This window comes from Brachyhypopomus gauderio, chromosome 5, assembly GCF_052324685.1.
Source record: "Brachyhypopomus gauderio isolate BG-103 chromosome 5, BGAUD_0.2, whole genome shotgun sequence".
Classification (NCBI taxonomy): domain Eukaryota; kingdom Metazoa; phylum Chordata; class Actinopteri; order Gymnotiformes; family Hypopomidae; genus Brachyhypopomus; species Brachyhypopomus gauderio.
The window spans coordinates 1,141,399-1,160,986 of record NC_135215.1 but is presented as its reverse complement, the minus strand read 5'-3'; the positions used below and the strand labels follow the sequence as shown (position 1 = coordinate 1,160,986).

Sequence of the window (19,588 nt, the reverse complement as noted above, 5' to 3'; positions counted from 1 at the left end):
CTACTATTTTAACGCCGCGAGCGTTTTTTTGATCCCGTCTGCTCAAATGCTCGAATGTCAGAGGTACAGTTTATTAAACACGGAGCAACAGAGGCAAAGTGAGGTCAGAGCACCAGCCCAGTGAATGCAATTGTCACCAGTAAAAAAAAAAAACATTGTAGTGCCTCACAGCTGTGCACCTCCAACAACAATTGTAAATTGTAATTTTTTTTTTGTTGTTTGCCAAGATCTATGAAGTCAGTACTTAGAATTATGAATTGACCCTTTTGATGACCTCAGTGACTCTATTCAGTGTCCGAGCACTGCTAGCACTGAAGCCCAATGTAATCTGCCGTGAATCCCTTTTTTCCACTCACATTCTGAAGCCGTTCTATATATTAAGCTCAAGTCCAGTGGGGATTGGTGCTTTTCAGATCAACTCCAGGTCAACATTCTTCAGACAAGTACATCAAAGCTGCAGGTCACACTGTCATTAAAGCGGGGCTTATAATGGCCATATAATTCCTGGAATCAATACCTGTCTATGAAGTTAACAGATGCCCCGTGTACAGACGATGAAGGGTACTCCACGGGCCATGCAATTACATCCATCAAGCCGCACGTGTGTTCGAGCGGGCCGTGACCCCCACCGGGTCCCCCCCCCCCCCCCCTTATTTACGGCTTGTAATAAGAACTCTCCCTGGTTCTGCGTGAACGCGGCCACCGCATCGATCAGAACGAAGGACCGTATCGGTGAGCGAACCCCGGCTGGCCCAGCACCCTTTCTGGGCTCAGATGGGCTCTGTTATACTCGCCTCTGTTCCCCACGGATGCACCGCAGCGCCTGTCTCGTTGTCTCAGGGCGCTCGGGGGGCCACCGGTTGCTAGGATCCGCGAGCGAGCAATTGCGGATCAGGCAGACAGATGGACCCATGAGGCGTATGCACTCTCTCCACCCCCACCCCCACCACCCCCACCCCCCACCCCACCCCCACCCCCTTCTGGTAGCTTAGGTCCTCCTCTTCCCTGCCAGGCTTTGGAAAATGCCACTCTTGAATAATGTCTTCCTTTTATCTTGTCGTCATACGGTGAAACCACTGACATTATTTTTGACACTGTGTGACAGCGACACTACAAATCCACAAAACTACACATGTGAAGTTTCGGTACCTGTCTCTCCTAGCTGCCTTCATCTCTATACGTTCTTAAACCTGTTGGTCAAGACTGAGATTTTATACTTTGTACTCATCTGGATTCACTCGTTGGATAGATGTCATGTGATCACTTACAGCAGCTGTTGTGTGATGAGAGGGATGTGTGATGCTGGATGTCTAGAAAGAGGAGGGGAGGCACAGGGAAGACGAAAGAGGGGGAGGTGAGAATCCAGACATGTGCTATGAATAGCAAGAATAGCAGAGAAGGGCAAATATGACCACTACACACTGGTAGCAAATGATGCTAAGAATTTGCATTCATGGCTCTCATTTACTCTAATGCTAACCCTGAATTAGCTTTGTGTTGTTGTGTGTGTTTGTTATTTTTTTACATCCCTGATATATATGTTCTTATGTTTTTAGCATGCTGTTTATTAGCAGGAGGTTCCTATCAAAAATCACAAATAAATCTCTTCTAAGTTTTTTAATCTGTGTAACCTATGCAATGCATGTACCGCTGTGAATTAATTGACAGTCAGGACTAAACCATTTTCAAACTCCTAAGTAACTTGCTTGTAATAACATTATTTTTTATAATTACTGTTTATAAAATTAGTACAACAATTTTAGCAAATAGCAGGGCCACAGGCTGCACGTTGCCACATACAGCAGATGTTTACATAATTATAATTTTTATAATTACATTTTTAATTAAATTAAAATTAAATTATTAATACCATTGTATGAAATAACAGAGATGTAGGACGGATGTTAGCATAGACATGTACTGTACGTCTATGTTCCTCAGAACCACTTCAAGCAATCAACCATTGGAAAGTGACCGGAGCCATAGTGTTAGCAGATGGTCAGTTAACCCTGCAATATGTTACTTATTCTCTTTTTATTCTCTATTCTAGTTATTATCTTCATTTTAGACTCCCGGGCATCTTGTCAAAGGGGGCCTCATGTGTACAGCTGCGTCTGCTCTCAGGGTATGTGTTGTATGTGTAATGTTAGATGCATAGCAAAGACAGCATGAAGCCAGCAGCCTAATTATGGCTTTTGATGTTCAAATTTGCACGCCTGAAAGGTAGAACCACTGAATTTCTAATTGAACAGAATTTCTAATAGAACAGAACCATTTGAAACTCTTCTAGACCAGTTTCTGGCGCCTATATCTATGCCTAGATTTTCTGTGGCCCCTGGGAGATGGAGGCTTGTAGGCAGTACTTGGATTCCTTCTTTAATGAGGGACGTTACTCGACGGAAAAACATTAAGAGAACCAAAAGTTTGAGAAAGCTCGGTCCAGATTCTCCTCTGGGATATCCACTCAGCTAATGCCCTTGTGGTCACATCAAGTACATTATCTTCTCATCATCCTGCTCTGTCATACCCCCCCCCCCCCCCCCCCCCCCGAAAAAGACAGACACCTGATTCAAGCGTCCTTACAGCACCATATAACAAATCAACCACCCCCCTCCGGGCATTTGGGATTTGGGTAGAATGGTTGCAGTCCTGGGAGGAAGGAAAGGCTTTCTAATCGTGCTCCTATATTTGCCGAGGTGTGGGGGATGGAGGCGGAGGGCCTACTCATGAGCCCAGGCGGCCAGGAACATGATGGGGCTTCTGCTATATAATGCTCTGTTCATTCCATATCAATAAGCATGCAAATAAAAAAAAAACCCGCAGGGTCTTTTGCTCTTTTTCTATCCTTTATTGTATGAAATGGAAGTTTCGGGAGACAGCTATTGTGCTCAAGCACATAAGCACTTATGTGCACCCACGCAGACACGTGTACAGGCTCAAATACTGCCTCTCCCTCTCAATCTCTAATCATCTGAGCATGAGAATGAAGATGCAGTCACCTGATGTGTTCTGTGACATGGCTTCACTTTCCCCATAGTGCACTGCTCCCAGAGCTGAACCCAGCAAGATGAGAAAAAAAGCCACAAGCCAATCAGGAATCCATCTCGCACGGCCTGCCAGACAACCTCCAGTCTCAGTACTGGAGACCCTAAACCAGAATACAGATGTATCTCCATGCACACAAACTTTTGAGTTACACAACAACCTCGCTGCACATTGGAAAGGAAATGAACTACACATGAATACCGCGCTCCTGGAAAATGAGGACCGCAGCTGTGAACTCCAGGACGAGAAGAGGGAACGTAGGTTAAGGTAACATTTTTAGACTGCACACGCTGCTTTGAATAGAGGATGAACACAATGCACAAATGTTCCCCAAGTGAGACGAAATAATAGTTTGCTTTATGACTGACTCAAAGAAAGAGAAAGAAAAAGAATATGTCTAAATAAAAATGTCAGGACGGGTACTGAAACTGAGAATTTCATCACCAAAGGTATAGAAAGCTGAATAGTCCGGTACTTCAGGAATGTTTTATATGAAATATTATAGTATGTGAAATATGAAGTATATGAAATATACCTTAGAGCCTTTGAGCTTTACATGCAGATGGTAAACAAACAAATAAATAGATAATCACCTCTTTTTACACATGGCACTGGGAAAAAAATCGATTGATTCAGCCCAAACTGATTGAGTGGAACGCGTCTGACAGGTCAGACAAGGCTCCACTTTGTGCAGAGTGAATTGGGTCTGATTCACACTCAAGATCAGACGCTGAGTCTTAACAGCCTGCAGAAGAGAACTGAATGGGAGAATACTGCCATGGCTCCATGCAGAGGAAAACATGACGAGCCTCAACAATCACACCCGTTTAAAAACTCAGGAATGGACAAAACATCGTAACATTATCCCTGTGCTCAGAGACAGCGTGGTAAAAACAGATGAGCTGAACATTTTAGCAGGGCCACAGTTGTTATAACTGGTTAGCTAATAATAACTAGCAGTAAGTACGAGTACTGCACAATCAAATTGGCCCTGATGTTTTCAGGTTTCGAGATTGAACTGGATCATTAAGTCTTTCGTCAACGCAAGCGTTAGCAAAATATACCTTAGGTAGACCCACAAATTTAATTATTACTTGCCTTTTGGTCGGCGGGAGACTGCGTCAGTGCATAGAATCAGAGTTAGACTTGCTACTTTTAAATGCACTGCGTTCTCTCAGCAGTATGAGTGACAGTTTTAGAAAACCAACCCCGAGTATCACGTCCCATCAGCACTGGACATGGTGCCTCCATAATTACTGACAGCACTTAACCACAGAAACCACAGAGATGAACACCTGTTTCAGAGTCTTAAATCTTCAAGTCAAGCCTATAGTACTAATACACAAAATGCAGCCATTGCAATGCAGTGCTTCAAACAACCATCACAAACTGTAGTGTCCTAAAGTAAATCCATCCAGCCATTGTAATCCATTTCTTTCTCACACCTGCCCGAGCCCCAGGTGTGATGGAAGGTTCTGGGTGCACAATGAATGCCAGCAAGCTCTTTCCCACTGCCAATAACCCCTTCATAAATATCTCTAAAGTAGGATTGGCAAAGTGGAGCTCCGTGCCACATGGTTCCCCTCTCATGGCGTGATCTGTGAAAATTTTCAGCAGTACGCACCTAATTCGCAGATGCTTGTGCTTTTGATTGAGTGCGCAAGTGCCTTCGTGGTCACGCTCTTAAAGCCGATGAGGGCAATTCAAAGAGCTGCTTAATTAACCGTGTCTCATCTGGCTGCTCTGTCACACGGCGAACTCTGCTAACGCTTGTTTGGGTTTTATTCATTCACCACTGCAAGCGGAGGCCAGTAGCAGGTTTTGATTAGACCCCAAAGGGAGCCGTCGGCCCTCAGGCAAATTATCTGGCATCTACCACTAGGTCTACACCCACCGCCTTCATTAAAAATCTTTATTTATTAGAAACACCTTGTAGGTGAACAATTATAGACTATAGACCATCTGTTGACATGCACAATTGGTGTCAATCTATCAACTCTTTGTTAAAGGTCAACTTCTGACGACAAGTCTATCAGCACTGCTCTGTCATACTGCTTAATCACGTTAATATTTTTTGGATATTCTTTTTCCACCTCTGGAGCATTACAAAGATTAAAAATGTACTATTTTAATATACACCATTACAGGGTAGAAAAGCTAGGCAATGCATTCATTGCCTCCATATTGGACTACTGTGATGCCTTATAATCTGGTTTCACCACTAAGTGCATAAACAAACGTGAGTTGTCAAAATGCAGCAGCCAGTGTTCTTACTGTAACTGGAACATTTGATCATACTACTCTTATGTTAGTTACATTGCATTGGCTCCCTGTACAAATTTGTATTGATTATAAAATACTTTGAATAAGATCTTGCTGCCACCTTAAAGATCCTTTTGTGCATTATGGTCTGCCATGTGTAGATCTAAAAGAACAGGCTCTTTTTAGTACCTACTACAGAATAAAGAGAAGGACTGATGGGAGAGGGACTTTTCCTTTAAAGCTCTCATGCTATTGTAACCTGGATTTTCTGAGCCCCAGGTTATTTCTGCTTTATTTTTTTTATTGCTTTACGTAGTTTAAAAGACCATGGCCCTTTAAATATAAATTCATTATTTTTAGAAAAAAAAGGAATCATTTGAGTAGAGATGCCAGCAGTACATATTAATGTCTACTTTAATTTAGATTTGTAGGTTGTCACGTGGGCATTCAGCGCGCGAATTGATAGGGATGATAGACGTCTGTGAGTTTTTCTTTCTTTTCCTTCTGTCAGCGCATTGTGGATGCAGTTGCTGAACGCAAGAAAAGTTCAATATAATTTTATAATAGTTCTGAGAATTCGTCACACCTAGGAATTCGACGATTTATCAGACGCTGACCCAGAGAAGGTGATCGATCTGTGACCAAATAGGACAGCGTAGGATTTTGGATATTTTTTTTGAGCTACAGATTTCTCGGCTGGTTTTTTTTTAGTCCTTTGATTGGGTTCCCGGTTCTTCCGCCATTTTCTGCTTCCTTCAATCTGCATCTTCGCCGTTGCCACTCGCCTTTGGGAGGGAAGAGTCAATCCACATCTTCATATTCTTCTCCATTGCAATACCCATCTCGGACATTCACAGTGGAAAAGGGCGGTAGGAATTTGGGTACCCCAGGTGATTTTTGAACTGAAGGGACTATTTTATTTCATTTTTTATATACCTGAGATCTCAGACATTTTATTTGTTTCAAGAAAAAATACATTTAATTGGCCAAATAGGATTCAAACATTGTCATTATACAAATATCTGTGTATTGCAAATTTAACATTGGGTAGATAATACAAGTGATGTGGTAATTCTGTTTTGTTTATTTATTTACTTTTTTGTCCAGTACTCATTCTTAATTTGATTTTTTAATTTAATTTTCATTGTGTTGCGAATGCCTTTATTAAGTCAATACATTTCTCTCAGGTTATCAGTCTATTGCGTATGTATGGTATTTGTGGTGGACCTTACAGGCCTAATTCAGTAATTAGGCAGGTAACTCACAGCAGTCTCCTCATTGAACCTACATGTGAAGCCAACCCTTGGTTCTTAGGTGATACTCAACACTGTCTTATAGTGACAGACGCAAGGGTGGGGTTACAAAGTGGCGAGCCAGCCAGGAGACTGCTGCAGTTAAGCTAGGTCCCACCCCAAATAGATTTTTTCAAAAAATAAAAAAATAAAAAATAATAATTAATTAATTAATAATAATTAAAAAAAAATTGATGTGCAGGAACACAGCAGGAGCTTAGACTCAACCCATTGTCAAAATATTATTGAGATAGACCCAAACCATTGTTAAACCTTAACACCTGATAAAATGGATCTGTGCAACCAGTTTGATGTACATGGACCTAGTAGCCTTTACATTACAGGCATAGATGAACAGTACACCGATGGTGAGATAATCGACTTCTTTAAGGTTAATGGAGATGTAAAAAAAATAGTCAGGGTTCCTGACGTGCCAGATCAGCCGAGGGCCAGAGCCCTTGTAGAGTATTCATCAGAACGGTCAATTTTGAGGCTCGATCCTGCAAACCTTGGCCAGGTACCTAGCCCTGGTGATCCCAACATTACCTGGCATGTTAAAACCATTCGCGAGATGTGTCGAGAGGAGCTTGGTAGAGAGTTAGCCCAGAGATGTTTAGCCGAACTGAGCACTCTCGCTGGGAGAAGTAAAGCTGGTTTTTGGCATATGCTTCAGCGGGAGTTAGGACCAGTCCAACCTGACGCTGCCCCCCTCCCGAGCCCTGATACTCACCTCCAGTTGTCAGATACTCCTACACCCAGTAGCGACAATAGAACAACTGATGGGGATCACCCTGACAATGCTGAGCCAAGCCGTTCTGATCCAGCTCCTAATGCTCCCTGTCTCAGCTCCCCTACAAGCTCTCCATTTCTGAATGCAAGTGCCATCAACCCACCTCAAGTCCAGAAAGTTATTGTTGAGCATTTCATTCGTAATGAAGCTTCACCATCTAACTTTAGTCAGAGCAGAGTCAGAACCTTTTCTGGGCGGTTTCCCAAGCCAAATGGCGAGGTTGACTATGATGCCTGGCGCACCCAGGTAGACCTTCTCCTCAAGGATGTTTCACTATCGGATTCCCAAAAGGTGAGAAGGATTTTGGAGAGTCTGCTCAGCCCTGCAGCTGATGTGGTCAAGCCACTTGGAACAAATGCACCACCTGAAGCTTACCTCGTTCAGCTTGAATCTGCTTTTGGGGTGGTAGAGGATGGTGAAGAGCTCTTTGCAACATTTTTGGGTTCAAACCAGAATTCCGGGGAGAAGCCCTCTATCTACCTGAACCGTCTCCAAACGCTTCTTACCAAAGCCATCTCTAGAGGGGGGGTTTCACCTGGTGAATCAGACAAGTATTTACTCAGGCAGTTTTGCAGAGGATGTTGGGACCAGAGTTTGATCATTGGCCTCCAACTAGAGCACAGGAAAACTAGTCCCCCGTCTTTTCCAGAATTACTGTTGCTATTGAGAACAGAGGAGGATCGGCGGGCTGCCAAGATGGACCGAATGAAAAAGCATCTGGGAAGTACAAAAGCTGCAGCACATGTTCACTCAGTCTTGAGTCTACCAGTGTTTGATGAGGAACCTATTGCCATAATTCCCACAAAGCCTGATGTAAGTTCCAAGATTGAAAGGGAAGTTGCAGAACTTCGGAAACAAGTTGCACAGCTAATACACAAGGAGACTAAAGATTTTAAGCGTGAAGAGCCCCTGAGTGATTCACCAAAGAAGGAAGCACCCTTACGAGGTGAAAGTTTAGCTGGCCATGTCACAAGTCCTTCGACACCCCAAACTCCCACTCAGCCAAAACCATGGTTCTGCTTTAAGTGCGGAGAAGATGGCCACATTGCCGTAAAATGCACCAATGAACCTAACCCTGGCCTTGTTCGTAAAAAGAATGCAGAGCTCCGAGATAAACGTAACAGGTTTTGGGCACGACAAGGAGGCGCCGGATCATCTTTAAACTTGTAGAGGCTCCTGCAGTGGGACGAGCGGGAGCTGAGGACGTCAATCAGACAAGTCCCGCAGCGATGATCCACAGTGTGGAAATTGAAACTGAAGCCTCTGGGAGCGGTAATGAATCTCCCAATGCCTTACCTTCCGGATTGATCGGCCCTCGCTGTGTCTCTACAGTCTCCATAGGGGACATAGAGTGCCGAGCCATTCTTGATACCGGGTCCCAGGTCACAACCGTCTCAGAGACTTTCTGTTCCAGATATCTGTTGTCCTTTCCTATCCAGCCCATCTGTCATCTGCTCGAGATTGAGGGGGCTGGGGGTCAATCTGTACCGTATTTGGGCTATATTGAGATCCCACTAACTTTCCCACATGGTGTTACTGGTACGGAGGAGCGGCTAACTACCCTAGCGCTTGTTGTCCCCGAGTGCCAGTTTAACAGCCAAGTCCCAATGCTGGTTGGCACAAATGTTCTGCTGCAACTTTATCAGCGTGGGATGAATCATGACAGGCCGAGCCTCCAGAGGAGGTCAGACCAGTTCGTTTTGCTCTTTCATTATGTTGCCAAAATGTGCAAAAGTCTAAATCAACCTCATCCTGTGAAGTTGCATGGGAGAAATCCCGTCACCATCCCAGCAGGGCATAAGCTATGTGTGGTTGGGGATGTCAGGGTTGGGAACGAGCATCCAAGCACGTGTTTTGTCCTTGAACCCCCTGGATCTTTTTCCATACCAGGTGGGCTATTCCTTGAGTGTGCACTTATAAACATCACCTGTAAGGCCTCCAGCAAGATTCCTGTTACTTTTAGAAACATAACAGACCACAATGTCACTCTGCCTCCGAGGTGTGTCATTGGTGAGATATCTGCTGCTCAGAGTGCAATGCCCCTAAACTCCATGCAGTGTGTTGCCACTAATTCTCAGACTCCAGGTGAGCAGTTTGCGTTCAATCTTGATGACTCCCCTATGCCTGAGGAATGGAAACGACAAATTTCAGACCTGCTAAATTCAATCCCAGAGGTCTTTGCTGCTGATGAGCTCTCCTTGGGTCATACAACTGCTGTGAAACACCGTATACGCTTGCAGGACCCAACGCCTTTTAAGGAGCGCCCGAGGCCCATACATCCCAGTGATAGGGAGGCTGTGAAACAGCACCTCAGAGAGCTCCTTGATGCTGGAATCATACGTGAGTCAGAGAGTCCCTTCGCCTCACCAGTGGTGTTAGTAAGGAAGAGAAATGGGAAGATTAGGCTGTGTATCGATTATAGGAAGCTGAATACCCGCACTATAAAAGATGCATATGCCCTCCCCAATATTGAGGAGACGTTCTCGGCATTGAGTGGGGCAAAGTGGTTCTCAGTGATGGATCTCAGGTCAGGGTATTATCAGGTGGAGATGGCAGAGGAGGACAAACCAAAAACAGCATTTACATGTCCTTTGGGCTTCTATGAATTCAACCGCATGCCGCAGGGTGTGACCAATGCTCCGAGCACCTTCCAACGCCTCATGGAAAAGTGCGTTGGAGACTTGCATCTGAGTGAGGTTTTTGTGTTCTTAGATGACCTTATAGTCTTTTCAGAAACCCTTGAGGAGCATGAGGAGAGACTCATGAAGATACTACACCGACTCAAGGACTATGGCCTAAGATTGTCACCTGAGAAGTGCCAGTTCTTTAAGTCATCAGTAAAGTACCTTGGTCACGTGGTGGATGCCCAAGGGGTCCACACTGATCCAGGAAAAATTTCTGCTCTCAAGGACTGGCCTCGTCCTGTGAATAGAGAAGAACTAAAGCGTTTTTTGGGCTTTGCAGGTTATTATAGGCGTTTTGTGGAGGGCTATTCTAAAATCGCCAAGCCCTTCAACTCTCTCACTGTTGGATATTATCCAGCCAAGAAGAGAGGTAAAAGTCTACAAGAGGGACCGGCCAAAGAGCTGTGTCCATCCTCGCTCTCCCTTCAGTGCAGAGTGGACACCTGAGTGTGAGTCTGCTTTCAGAACACTTATTGACAAGTTAACATCTGCTCCGGTCCTAGCCTTTGCCAACCCCAAGCTTCCATACGTGCTGCACACGGATGCTTGCCGTGAGGGTCTGGGAGCTGCTCTTTATCAAGAGCAAGGTGGAAAGCTCCGCGTGATAGCCTATGCCAGTAGAGGCTTGTCAAAGAGTGAGCGAAATTATCCAGCTCACAAGCTAGAGTACCTGGCTCTAAAGTGGGCAATCTGTGAAAAGTTTAATGATTACCTCTACGGTACTGATTTCACTGTCCTGACAGATAATAATCCGCTCACTTATGTCCTTACCTCTGCTAAGCTCGATGCGGCAGGACACCGTTGGTTGGCTGCCCTGTCGACATACAGGTTCAATATCAAGTATCGAGCAGGACATAGTAACAGTGATGCAGATGGTCTGTCTCGACGTCCACAGGCCCCACCTCAAGATGACGAGGACTTCCTACAGGAGAAGGAGAGGATTGAGGCAATGGCGAAGCGCATTTTAGAGGGGGAGAAAAGGGAGATCCCCACAGATGTAATTCCTGCCCTCTGTCTACGTCATACAGTCATCTCACTGCAGCTCCCTGTTCTTGCAGAGTCGCTTGCCACAGATGCTTCGTCTGTGCCTGAAATGTTTACTGGCCAAGGCCAAACAACCCTGCCTGGCATGACAAAGGAATGCTGGTATAAGGCACAGAGGGAGGACCCATCAATTCAGAAGGTCATCACCTTAATGGGCGGTGCACAAAAGCCCAGCTTCAAAGCTGTAAGCGCAGAGCCGCAAGAGGTCAAGTTGCTCCTTAGAGAGTGGAAAAGGCTTGAACTTAGGGATGGCATCCTCCATAGGAAGTGTCTTGATCGAGGAGACGTGGTCTATCAGCTCGTGTTGCCGGCGCAATATAGAGACAGAGCTCTTCATGGGCTACACGATGAAGTTGGTCATCTAGGACCTGAGCGTGTGCTAAGTCTGGCTAGAGCCAGATTTTATTGGCCAAGGATGAAGGAATCCATTGACAAGAAGTGCCAAACCTGTGAAAGATGTTTCAGGAGGAAAGCTCAACCGCAGAGAGCAGCACCGATGGTCAACATTAAAACAACTTACCCATTACAGTTGGTTTGCATGGACTACCTGTCCCTTGAGCCTGACAGCCATGATATGAGGAACATTCTGGTCATAACTGACCATTTCACAAAGTTTGCTGTGGCAGTGCCAACTAAGGACCAGAAGGCCAGGACGGTTGCTAAGGCCCTGTGGGAAAACTTCCTTGTCCACTATGGGTTTCCTAGTCGCCTTCACAGTGACCAGGGAAGGGATTTTGAATCCCACACAATCAAAGAGCTGTGTTTGCTGATTGGGGCAGAGAAGGTGCGTACTACACCCTATCATCCCCAAGGAAACCCTGTGGAGCGCTTTAATAGGACCCTGTTAAGCATGCTCGGAACCTTGGAGGAAAAGAACAAACAACATTGGAGGGATTTTGTCAAACCCCTTGTGCATGCGTACAATTGCACAAGGAATGACACAACTGGGTACTCCCCTTACGAGTTGATGTTCGGCAGGCAGCCGACCCTTCCAGTTGATCTCATCTTGGGCATTGGCCCTCCTACCGAGACCCATAAGACACATTCAGAATATGTGCAGAATTTGCGTCGAAACCTCCATGAGAGCTACTCTCTGGCGGCTGAAAACTCAAAGAAAGCAGGGGAAAGGAATAAACTGCGGTTTGATGTCAAAGTCAGAGCTGCTGAGTTAGTCGAAGGTGACCGGGTCCTGGTGAGGAATGTTAGTGGGAAACATAAGTTGGCCGACAGGTGGGAGCGATCAGTTCACGTTGTTCTGAAACAAATCGATGGTGGCCCTGTGTATGTTGTCAAGCCCGAGAAGGGCAGTGGGCCGCATCGAACTCTCCACAGAGACCTGCTTTTGCCCTGTGGATTTCTGCCTGTTGAGGAAACTCCAGAGCAGGGGCCAGGGCCAAATAAAGCAAAGAGGGTAGGTTCGAGAAGGAATAAGCTAAAAAAACACTTGGCAGAATGTGATGTTTCAGAAGGGGATTTTACAGATGAAGAGGAGGTTGATTGTATTTTCGAGGCACCCACGCAAATTACTTTTCATGACCCTTTTATTCAGGAAATAACATATGTACCCAAGAAACAATTTCCAACCCCATTGAAACCAAATGTCCCTAACTTTAACACCCCACACTCGTTTACATCTGAACAGTTAAGTCCTGAACAATCCACCGAACTGATTGAGTCACCTTTTGCCCAATCCAGGGAGTATGTCATTGTAGACATTCCCAAGTGTGACACACCAGAAGGGGACAGGAGTGGAAGCAGTACACCGGGTCATAAGGGAAGTGAGGCAGTCCCCTCTGATCAGCAGCATGACCATGACCTTGTCCCTCGAGGACCTGAAGAGGACACAAGTGTCATTCAAGAACAGCACATCCCCGAGCCCAGGCGTTCTAGCAGAGAAAGACGTGTTCCACATAAGTTCACCTACAGTTGTGATCAAATTTATTCAACCCCCAATGCTGCGAAGGGTTTTATGGAATTCAGTGCACATTTGTAATTGTGTTCATAATGAAATCTTACAAGGACTTGTTAAAGAACTAAATGCAACTAAGATAGCATCAATTTTTTTTGTCATAAAGTATTAAATGGCCTTTTTGTGATTTCTTCATTGACACAATTATTCAACCCCTTTACGACTACCACTCCTAAGAACAGAGGTTCATTCCAGTGTTTTCCATCAGGTATTGAAAACATCTGTGGATGTCAACGAGCAGCAATCAAGCATGATAAGCACCAATTAGGCAGATTTAAAAGGACTGTGATACTCAGCTCCTTCTAGACATCTACTGGTGTGTTTCCAAGCATGGTGAAGGCAAGAGAATGGTCCCAGAAGACAAGAGAAGAGGTTATTGCTCTTCACAAGAATGGCAATGGATATAAAAAGATTGCGAAGTTGTTAAATATTCCAAGAGACACTATCGGAAGTATCATTCACAAGTTCAAGTTAAAGGGCACAGTGGAAACGTTACCTGGTCGTGGCAGAAAGAAGATCCTGACCGCGACTGCTGTGCGCTACCTGAAGCGTAATGTGGAGAAAAATCCCCGCGTGACTGCTAAGGAACTGAAAAAAGACCTGTCAGATGTGGGCACTGAAGTTTCAGCTCAGACAATAAGGCGCGCACTGCATAACGAAGACCTCCATGCCAGAACGCCCAGACGCACCCCCTTGCTGACTCCAAAGAACAAGAAAAGTCGACTGCAGTATGCCAAAAGTCATGTGGACAAGCCACAAAGGTTTTGGAACAGTGTACTGTGGTCAGATGAAACTAAATTAGAACTGTTTGGGACAATGGACCAGCGCTATGTTTGGAGAAGGAAGAACCAGGCTTATGAACAAAAGAACACCTTGCCTACTGTGAAGCATGGCGGGGGGTCAATTATGCTTTGGGGCTGTTTTGCTTCTAATGGTACAGGAAAGCTTCAACGTGTGCAGGGTACCATGAATTCCCTTCAGTACCAGGAGATCTTGGAGGAAAATGTGATGGAGTCAGTCACAAACCTGCGGCTTGGGAGACGTTGGACCTTCCAACAGGACAATGATCCGAAGCACACATCCAAGTCCACTAGAGCATGGTTGAACATGAAAGGCTGGAACATTCTAGAGTGGCCATCGCAATCACCAGACTTAAATCCAATTGAGAACCTCTGGTGGGACCTAAAGAAGGCAGTTGCAGTGCGCAAGCCTAAGAATGTGACTGAACTGGAGGCTTTTGCCCATGAAGAATGGGCTAAGATACCCATAGGTCGCTGCAAGACACTTGTGTCAAGCTATGCTTCACGCTTGAAAGCTGTCATAACTGGAAAAGGATGTTGTACTAAGTACTAAAAAATAATGTCACTAGGGGGTTGAATAAAACTGATAATGATGTGAGCACAGTAAAGACATTTGTGGTTATTCCATCATAAATATTATGTTATGTTTGTCTAATTTATAAGTGCCTCTTTGATATAATTGTAAATAAGATGACTGAAATGATCAAAATCAATGTCAAACTGGCCAAAACACTTTATTTCAGTGGGGGTTGAATAAATTTGTTCACAACTGTATGATGAACTGGGGAAACCCTTGATCCTTGCCCTTAGTTCATTTTTTGAGAGTCTGCAAGATCTCATTGGTCCAGTGTCTAGTACCCCCCATGAAGTCTCTTGTAGGGTTTAGTGTGCATGCAGGGCCTCATGCAGTAAGAGGGGGAGGGTGTAACCTGGATTTTCTGAGCCCCAGGTTATTTCTGCTTTATTTTTTTATTGCTTTACGTAGTTTAAAAGACCATGGCCCTTTAAATATAAATTCATTATTTTTAGAAAAAAAAGGGAATCATTTGAGTAGAGATGCCAGCAGTACATATTAATGTCTACTTTAATTTAGATTTGTAGGTTGTCACGTGGGCATTCAGCGCGCGAATTGATAGGGATGATAGACGTCTGTGAGTTTTTCTTTCTTTTCCTTCTGTCAGCGCATTGTGGATGCAGTTGCTGAACGCAAGAAAAGTTCAATATAATTTTATAATAGTTCTGAGAATTCGTCACACCTAGGAATTCGGCGATTTATCAGACGCTGACCCAGAGAAGGTGATCGATCTGTGACCAAATAGGACAGCGTAGGATTTTGGATATTTTTTTTGAGCTACAGATTTCTCGGCTGGTTTTTTTTTTGAGTCCTTTGATTGGGTTCCCGGTTCTTCCGCCATTTTCTGCTTCCTTCAGTCTGCATCTTCGCCGTTGCCACTCGCCTTTGGGAGGGAAGAGTCAATCCACATCTTCATATTCTTCTCCATTGCAATACCCATCTCGGACATTCACAGTGGAAAAGGGCGGTAGGAATTTGGGTACCCCAGGTGATTTTTGAACTGAAGGGACTATTTTATTTCATTTTTTATATACCTGAGATCTCAGACATTTTATTTGTTTCAAGAAAAAATACATTTAATTGGCCAAATAGGATTCAAACATTGTCATTATACAAATATCTGTGTATTGCAAATTTAACATTGGGTAGATAATACAAGTGATGTGGTAATTCTGTTTTGTTTATTTATTTACTTTTTTGTCCAGTACTCATTCTTAATTTGATTTTTTAATTTAATTTTCATTGTGTTGCGAATGCCTTTATTAAGTCAATACATTTCTCTCAGGTTATCAGTCTATTGCGTATGTATGGTATTTGTGGTGGACCTTACAGGCCTAATTCAGTAATTAGGCAGGTAACTCACAGCAGTCTCCTCATTGAACCTACATGTGAAGCCAACCCTTGGTTCTTAGGTGATACTCAACACTGTCTTATAGTGACAGACGCAAGGGTGGGGTTACACTATGGAATAACCTCCTGGTATCTGGGGACTCAGTCTCAATATTTAACCCTAGAAACGTATTCATTTAGTCATGCGTTTTTATTAATTACCTCTCTACATCTCTAGGGTTTGTGGCACTAAATGTTAGCATAAACTGGGATGTTGAGATGTTGAGATGTTCACATCTGTTCATCACTGTTTGAGTATGTCTAATAATGTACCCTCTCTGAGAAGGTACATCTACTCCCCGTGTTGGTGCTGGGCCTCCACTTGTCTCAGCTACTGTGTCTGCTTCCATCTCCACCCCAGCCTCCCACTTCTCCAGAGCCCTGGACAGACGTTCCTGGGCCGTTCCTGCAGCAGGTGGGTTTCAGACACCCTACACCTATCAAACGTAGTCTTCCATTGCCCACTTCTCCTTATTACTTATTTGGTCTTACATTATTTACACTGTTGCTGTTGTTGTGCCTAGTTTTGATCAGATGAGGATGGGCTCCTCCTTTGATTCTTCATCATCATCATCATTTATCTATCTCTAGGTTTGCTCTTTGCTCTTAAGAAGTTTGTACGTTTACATCGTTTCTTTTGGCTTACTCACTCGGGGCTTGGACTCAGACGTCTGTAAAGCCGCTTTTTGACAGTGGCTGTTGTGTAAAGTGCAATATAAATATATTTGAGTTTGACTTTCCTTGATACACTCCCACTAGCACACAACACCCACTACCATGCTATATGTAGCACTACAGGGTAGGACTTAGACACCCATACAACGTACCTATAATACAGCAGCACCCAATGCAGCATTCAGTTAGTGTCAGTACAAAGTAGATGTTTCTAGTAAACTGGTGATTAGCCTTGGCATTTTATTTGCAACCATTGGTGGGAAGTTAATAGACAAAAGTATAAAAATGCTTGATTATTTTTTACTAGTGCCCCTTCCTGTAATCTACCGAAGAGGACAAGTTGTGCGTCATGAGAAAAAAATAATCTAAAAAAAAAAAAAACAAAAAGATGCAAACAGGAAACAAGGCATATGTTCTTAAAAAACATGTTTTCCTCTCTTGGGTAAATAGAAGAAAAGCATATCAGAAAACAATAATCTTAAACAAGATTAAATTAGATTAGCTGAAATGGATTAGAAGAGCATGTTTCCCACATCTTAATTTTCAATTACAGCAAGTTCTAAGTAAAACTATCAAATGTTTCCAGAGAAAGAATGATGATGTTGGTGAAGGCAGCGTGAGGTTATTAGGTTATTAGAAAGGTGTGAAATGCAAAGCTTGTTGTTTGAGTAAACAGAATGCACACCACACGCAGGGTTTACATTCCCATAAACTCAACATAAGAAGACTGAAAACCAGTGTCATCAGACTATGCACTCTAATTTCACTAATTCCTATTAATTCCCTATGAAAACAATCTTTAATATTGCCTAATACATTAAATCATGAACAATGTCTAATACAATCTCTTCAGTCGCTGTGTTTCACTATGCAAGCTTCAAAAGTGCTTCTTGACTGGTGGTAAATAAATATAAGGGCCAGAATTTAGATGCTATATTCATCAAAAATATAAATAGACTCTATCATTAAACCACAAAGAGATCAGATGCCCATGAAATGAATCATCACCCAGATGAAGATTGTTTATGACGCTAAATTATATCAGCCAAAATAAGGCACAGAGCCTGTCTCCTCCAATGGGAGATTGCCTTCCGTTTTGCCAAACCAATTTACAGACACTGTAAATTCATTCTTCAAATGTATCTTTATAGAACCTATTTAAAGATGCTTTAACTGCGATCTGAAAATGAGTAACTGTGATTAACTGTGTTTGTGCCATTGATTCTAGACCGGTAATTGAGTTCTCATCATAGAAGATAAGGAAAGCAGGAAAACAGTCCTTTCCAGTCTTGGCTTTTATATCACCCTTTTGCCACCCCTCCCTCCCTCTCTTTCTTTCTCTCTCTCTTTCTCTCTATTTTCCATTGGGCATGTCTACACTATCTTGGGCCCTAATGTCAAAGATGCTCTCAACTGCAACTTCAAGCAAACCTAGTAATTACACTTCCAGGGGAGAAGAAGGGGAACTATATTATGTGATTAAAAAGCCAAAATTGGCATTGATAATTAATGTTGATTAATGTTTTATACATATTTTATTTATACATATTTTGTTCACCTTGGCAACTCTGCCACCTACATACATCACTGTGTGCTATACTTTAAGGAGCATTTCCCAGCAAGGAGGTCCCCATGTCAAACTAAAATCACATTCTAACTTATGTGAGAATATTCAGTTTTGACATACACGACATCATATTTTTCTCTGGACATGTAATTGTACCTTTAGATAAGAAGAAAACAGCAGACTTGCAATTGCAGGTGTGGGTAGGTTTGACACACACTCCTAGGCAGACGCTGGGTGGAGATTTAATCCAAACGGCCACTGGCGTTACACATACGAGATGTGAGGTGTATCTGTCACTGTCTCCACGGCGCGTGTGTGTGTAAGTGTCTGTGTCTCATGCCCCCCGGGTCTTTGGCTTACAGTTTCCTCATCAGTTGAGAGTGGAAGAGCTTTGGAGTCTGGTCTGGTCTTCGAGACAGTCAAATCGTCCTTGTTTCAAAGTGCTGCGCTCAAATCAGGTCTGCGCCGCACACAATCGGATCCATTTGCCAGACAGCTGTCAGGGCTGCAGTGTGCACGATGTGATGGGTTTAGACTGGGATGGAACACAAGATTGCGAGCAATTGGCCAACTTATCAGCAGCCCATTGTACAAAGTCACGTCTGTGTTCGGCTTGATCGAAACGCTCAAGGCGGCGTGCCGCTCCGTTATTTAATCAGACGCCATTCGTTGATATTAGTGAAAAAAGCCTGATTTATCGTCTCCAGGGTGTTTCGTTATGACGGCGTTTGACTCAAACAGGTGAAGAGTTCTCCGTGTTGTTCTTGCCCTTGTTTGTTGCTCTGGGTTTATCTTAAGCCAGTCTTGATGTTGTACTGAAAAGATGCATATCGTGTGTCCCTCTGTCGGAGGCCGATCATCCAGGCCTGGATGCAGGAGCTCTGTGTCTCAGTGTACTGAGGGGAGTGTAATGTAAAACCAGCAGCACGTGGCCTCCTGTGAGGATGGGGTTGAGGGTGAATAGCTCCGTCACCACTGAACCCTGCTTCAGGCCCAGGTGTGCACGGGCCCTGTTCGATTTCTCGATCTTTCTGCCCTTCCTGCATGACCCCCTTTTGCTTTAACCCTTTGCTTTGACATATGATCAAACCAGGAAAACGGTTCGTGTGTTCAGGAGAGAGCACTTGAAGAACATCACAAGCATGGCTTAACTGGTTCAGAACTTGGAATGGAGTGATTTGGGGGAAAAATTGTACAAGTGTCTGTGTATGTGTGTGTGTGCGTGTTACGCACACGCACGTTTCTCACCTCCGCCACAGTCCTTCTCCTCTTCCTCGATGCTGCTCTTGATGCTGTCGTACTCTTCATCGATGTTCTGGCTGCCGCGGATCTGACTCAGCACCCGCCGGGCCTTCTGGGTCAGACCCTTCTGAATAAGCCAGCGTGGGCTCTCTGGCAGGAAGAGGAAACCCAGGAACTGTACAAGAGCAGGCACTGCTGACAAACCCAGCATGTACCTGCACCGAGACCAAGAGAGAGAGAGAGAGAGAGAGAGAG

General features: G+C 44.1%; 1 protein-coding gene across 1 annotated transcript in view; it reads right to left on the bottom strand.

Moving 5' to 3' along the window:
- slc2a13a (solute carrier family 2 member 13a) overlaps positions 1-19,588 on the bottom strand; it is a 46,663-nt gene that overhangs the window by 15,510 nt on the left and 11,565 nt on the right. Inside the window, exon 3 of the mRNA XM_077004752.1 lies at positions 19,340-19,548. Coding sequence (XP_076860867.1) covers positions 19,340-19,548 — 209 coding nt within the window. The remainder of the gene's footprint in view (positions 1-19,339; positions 19,549-19,588) is intronic.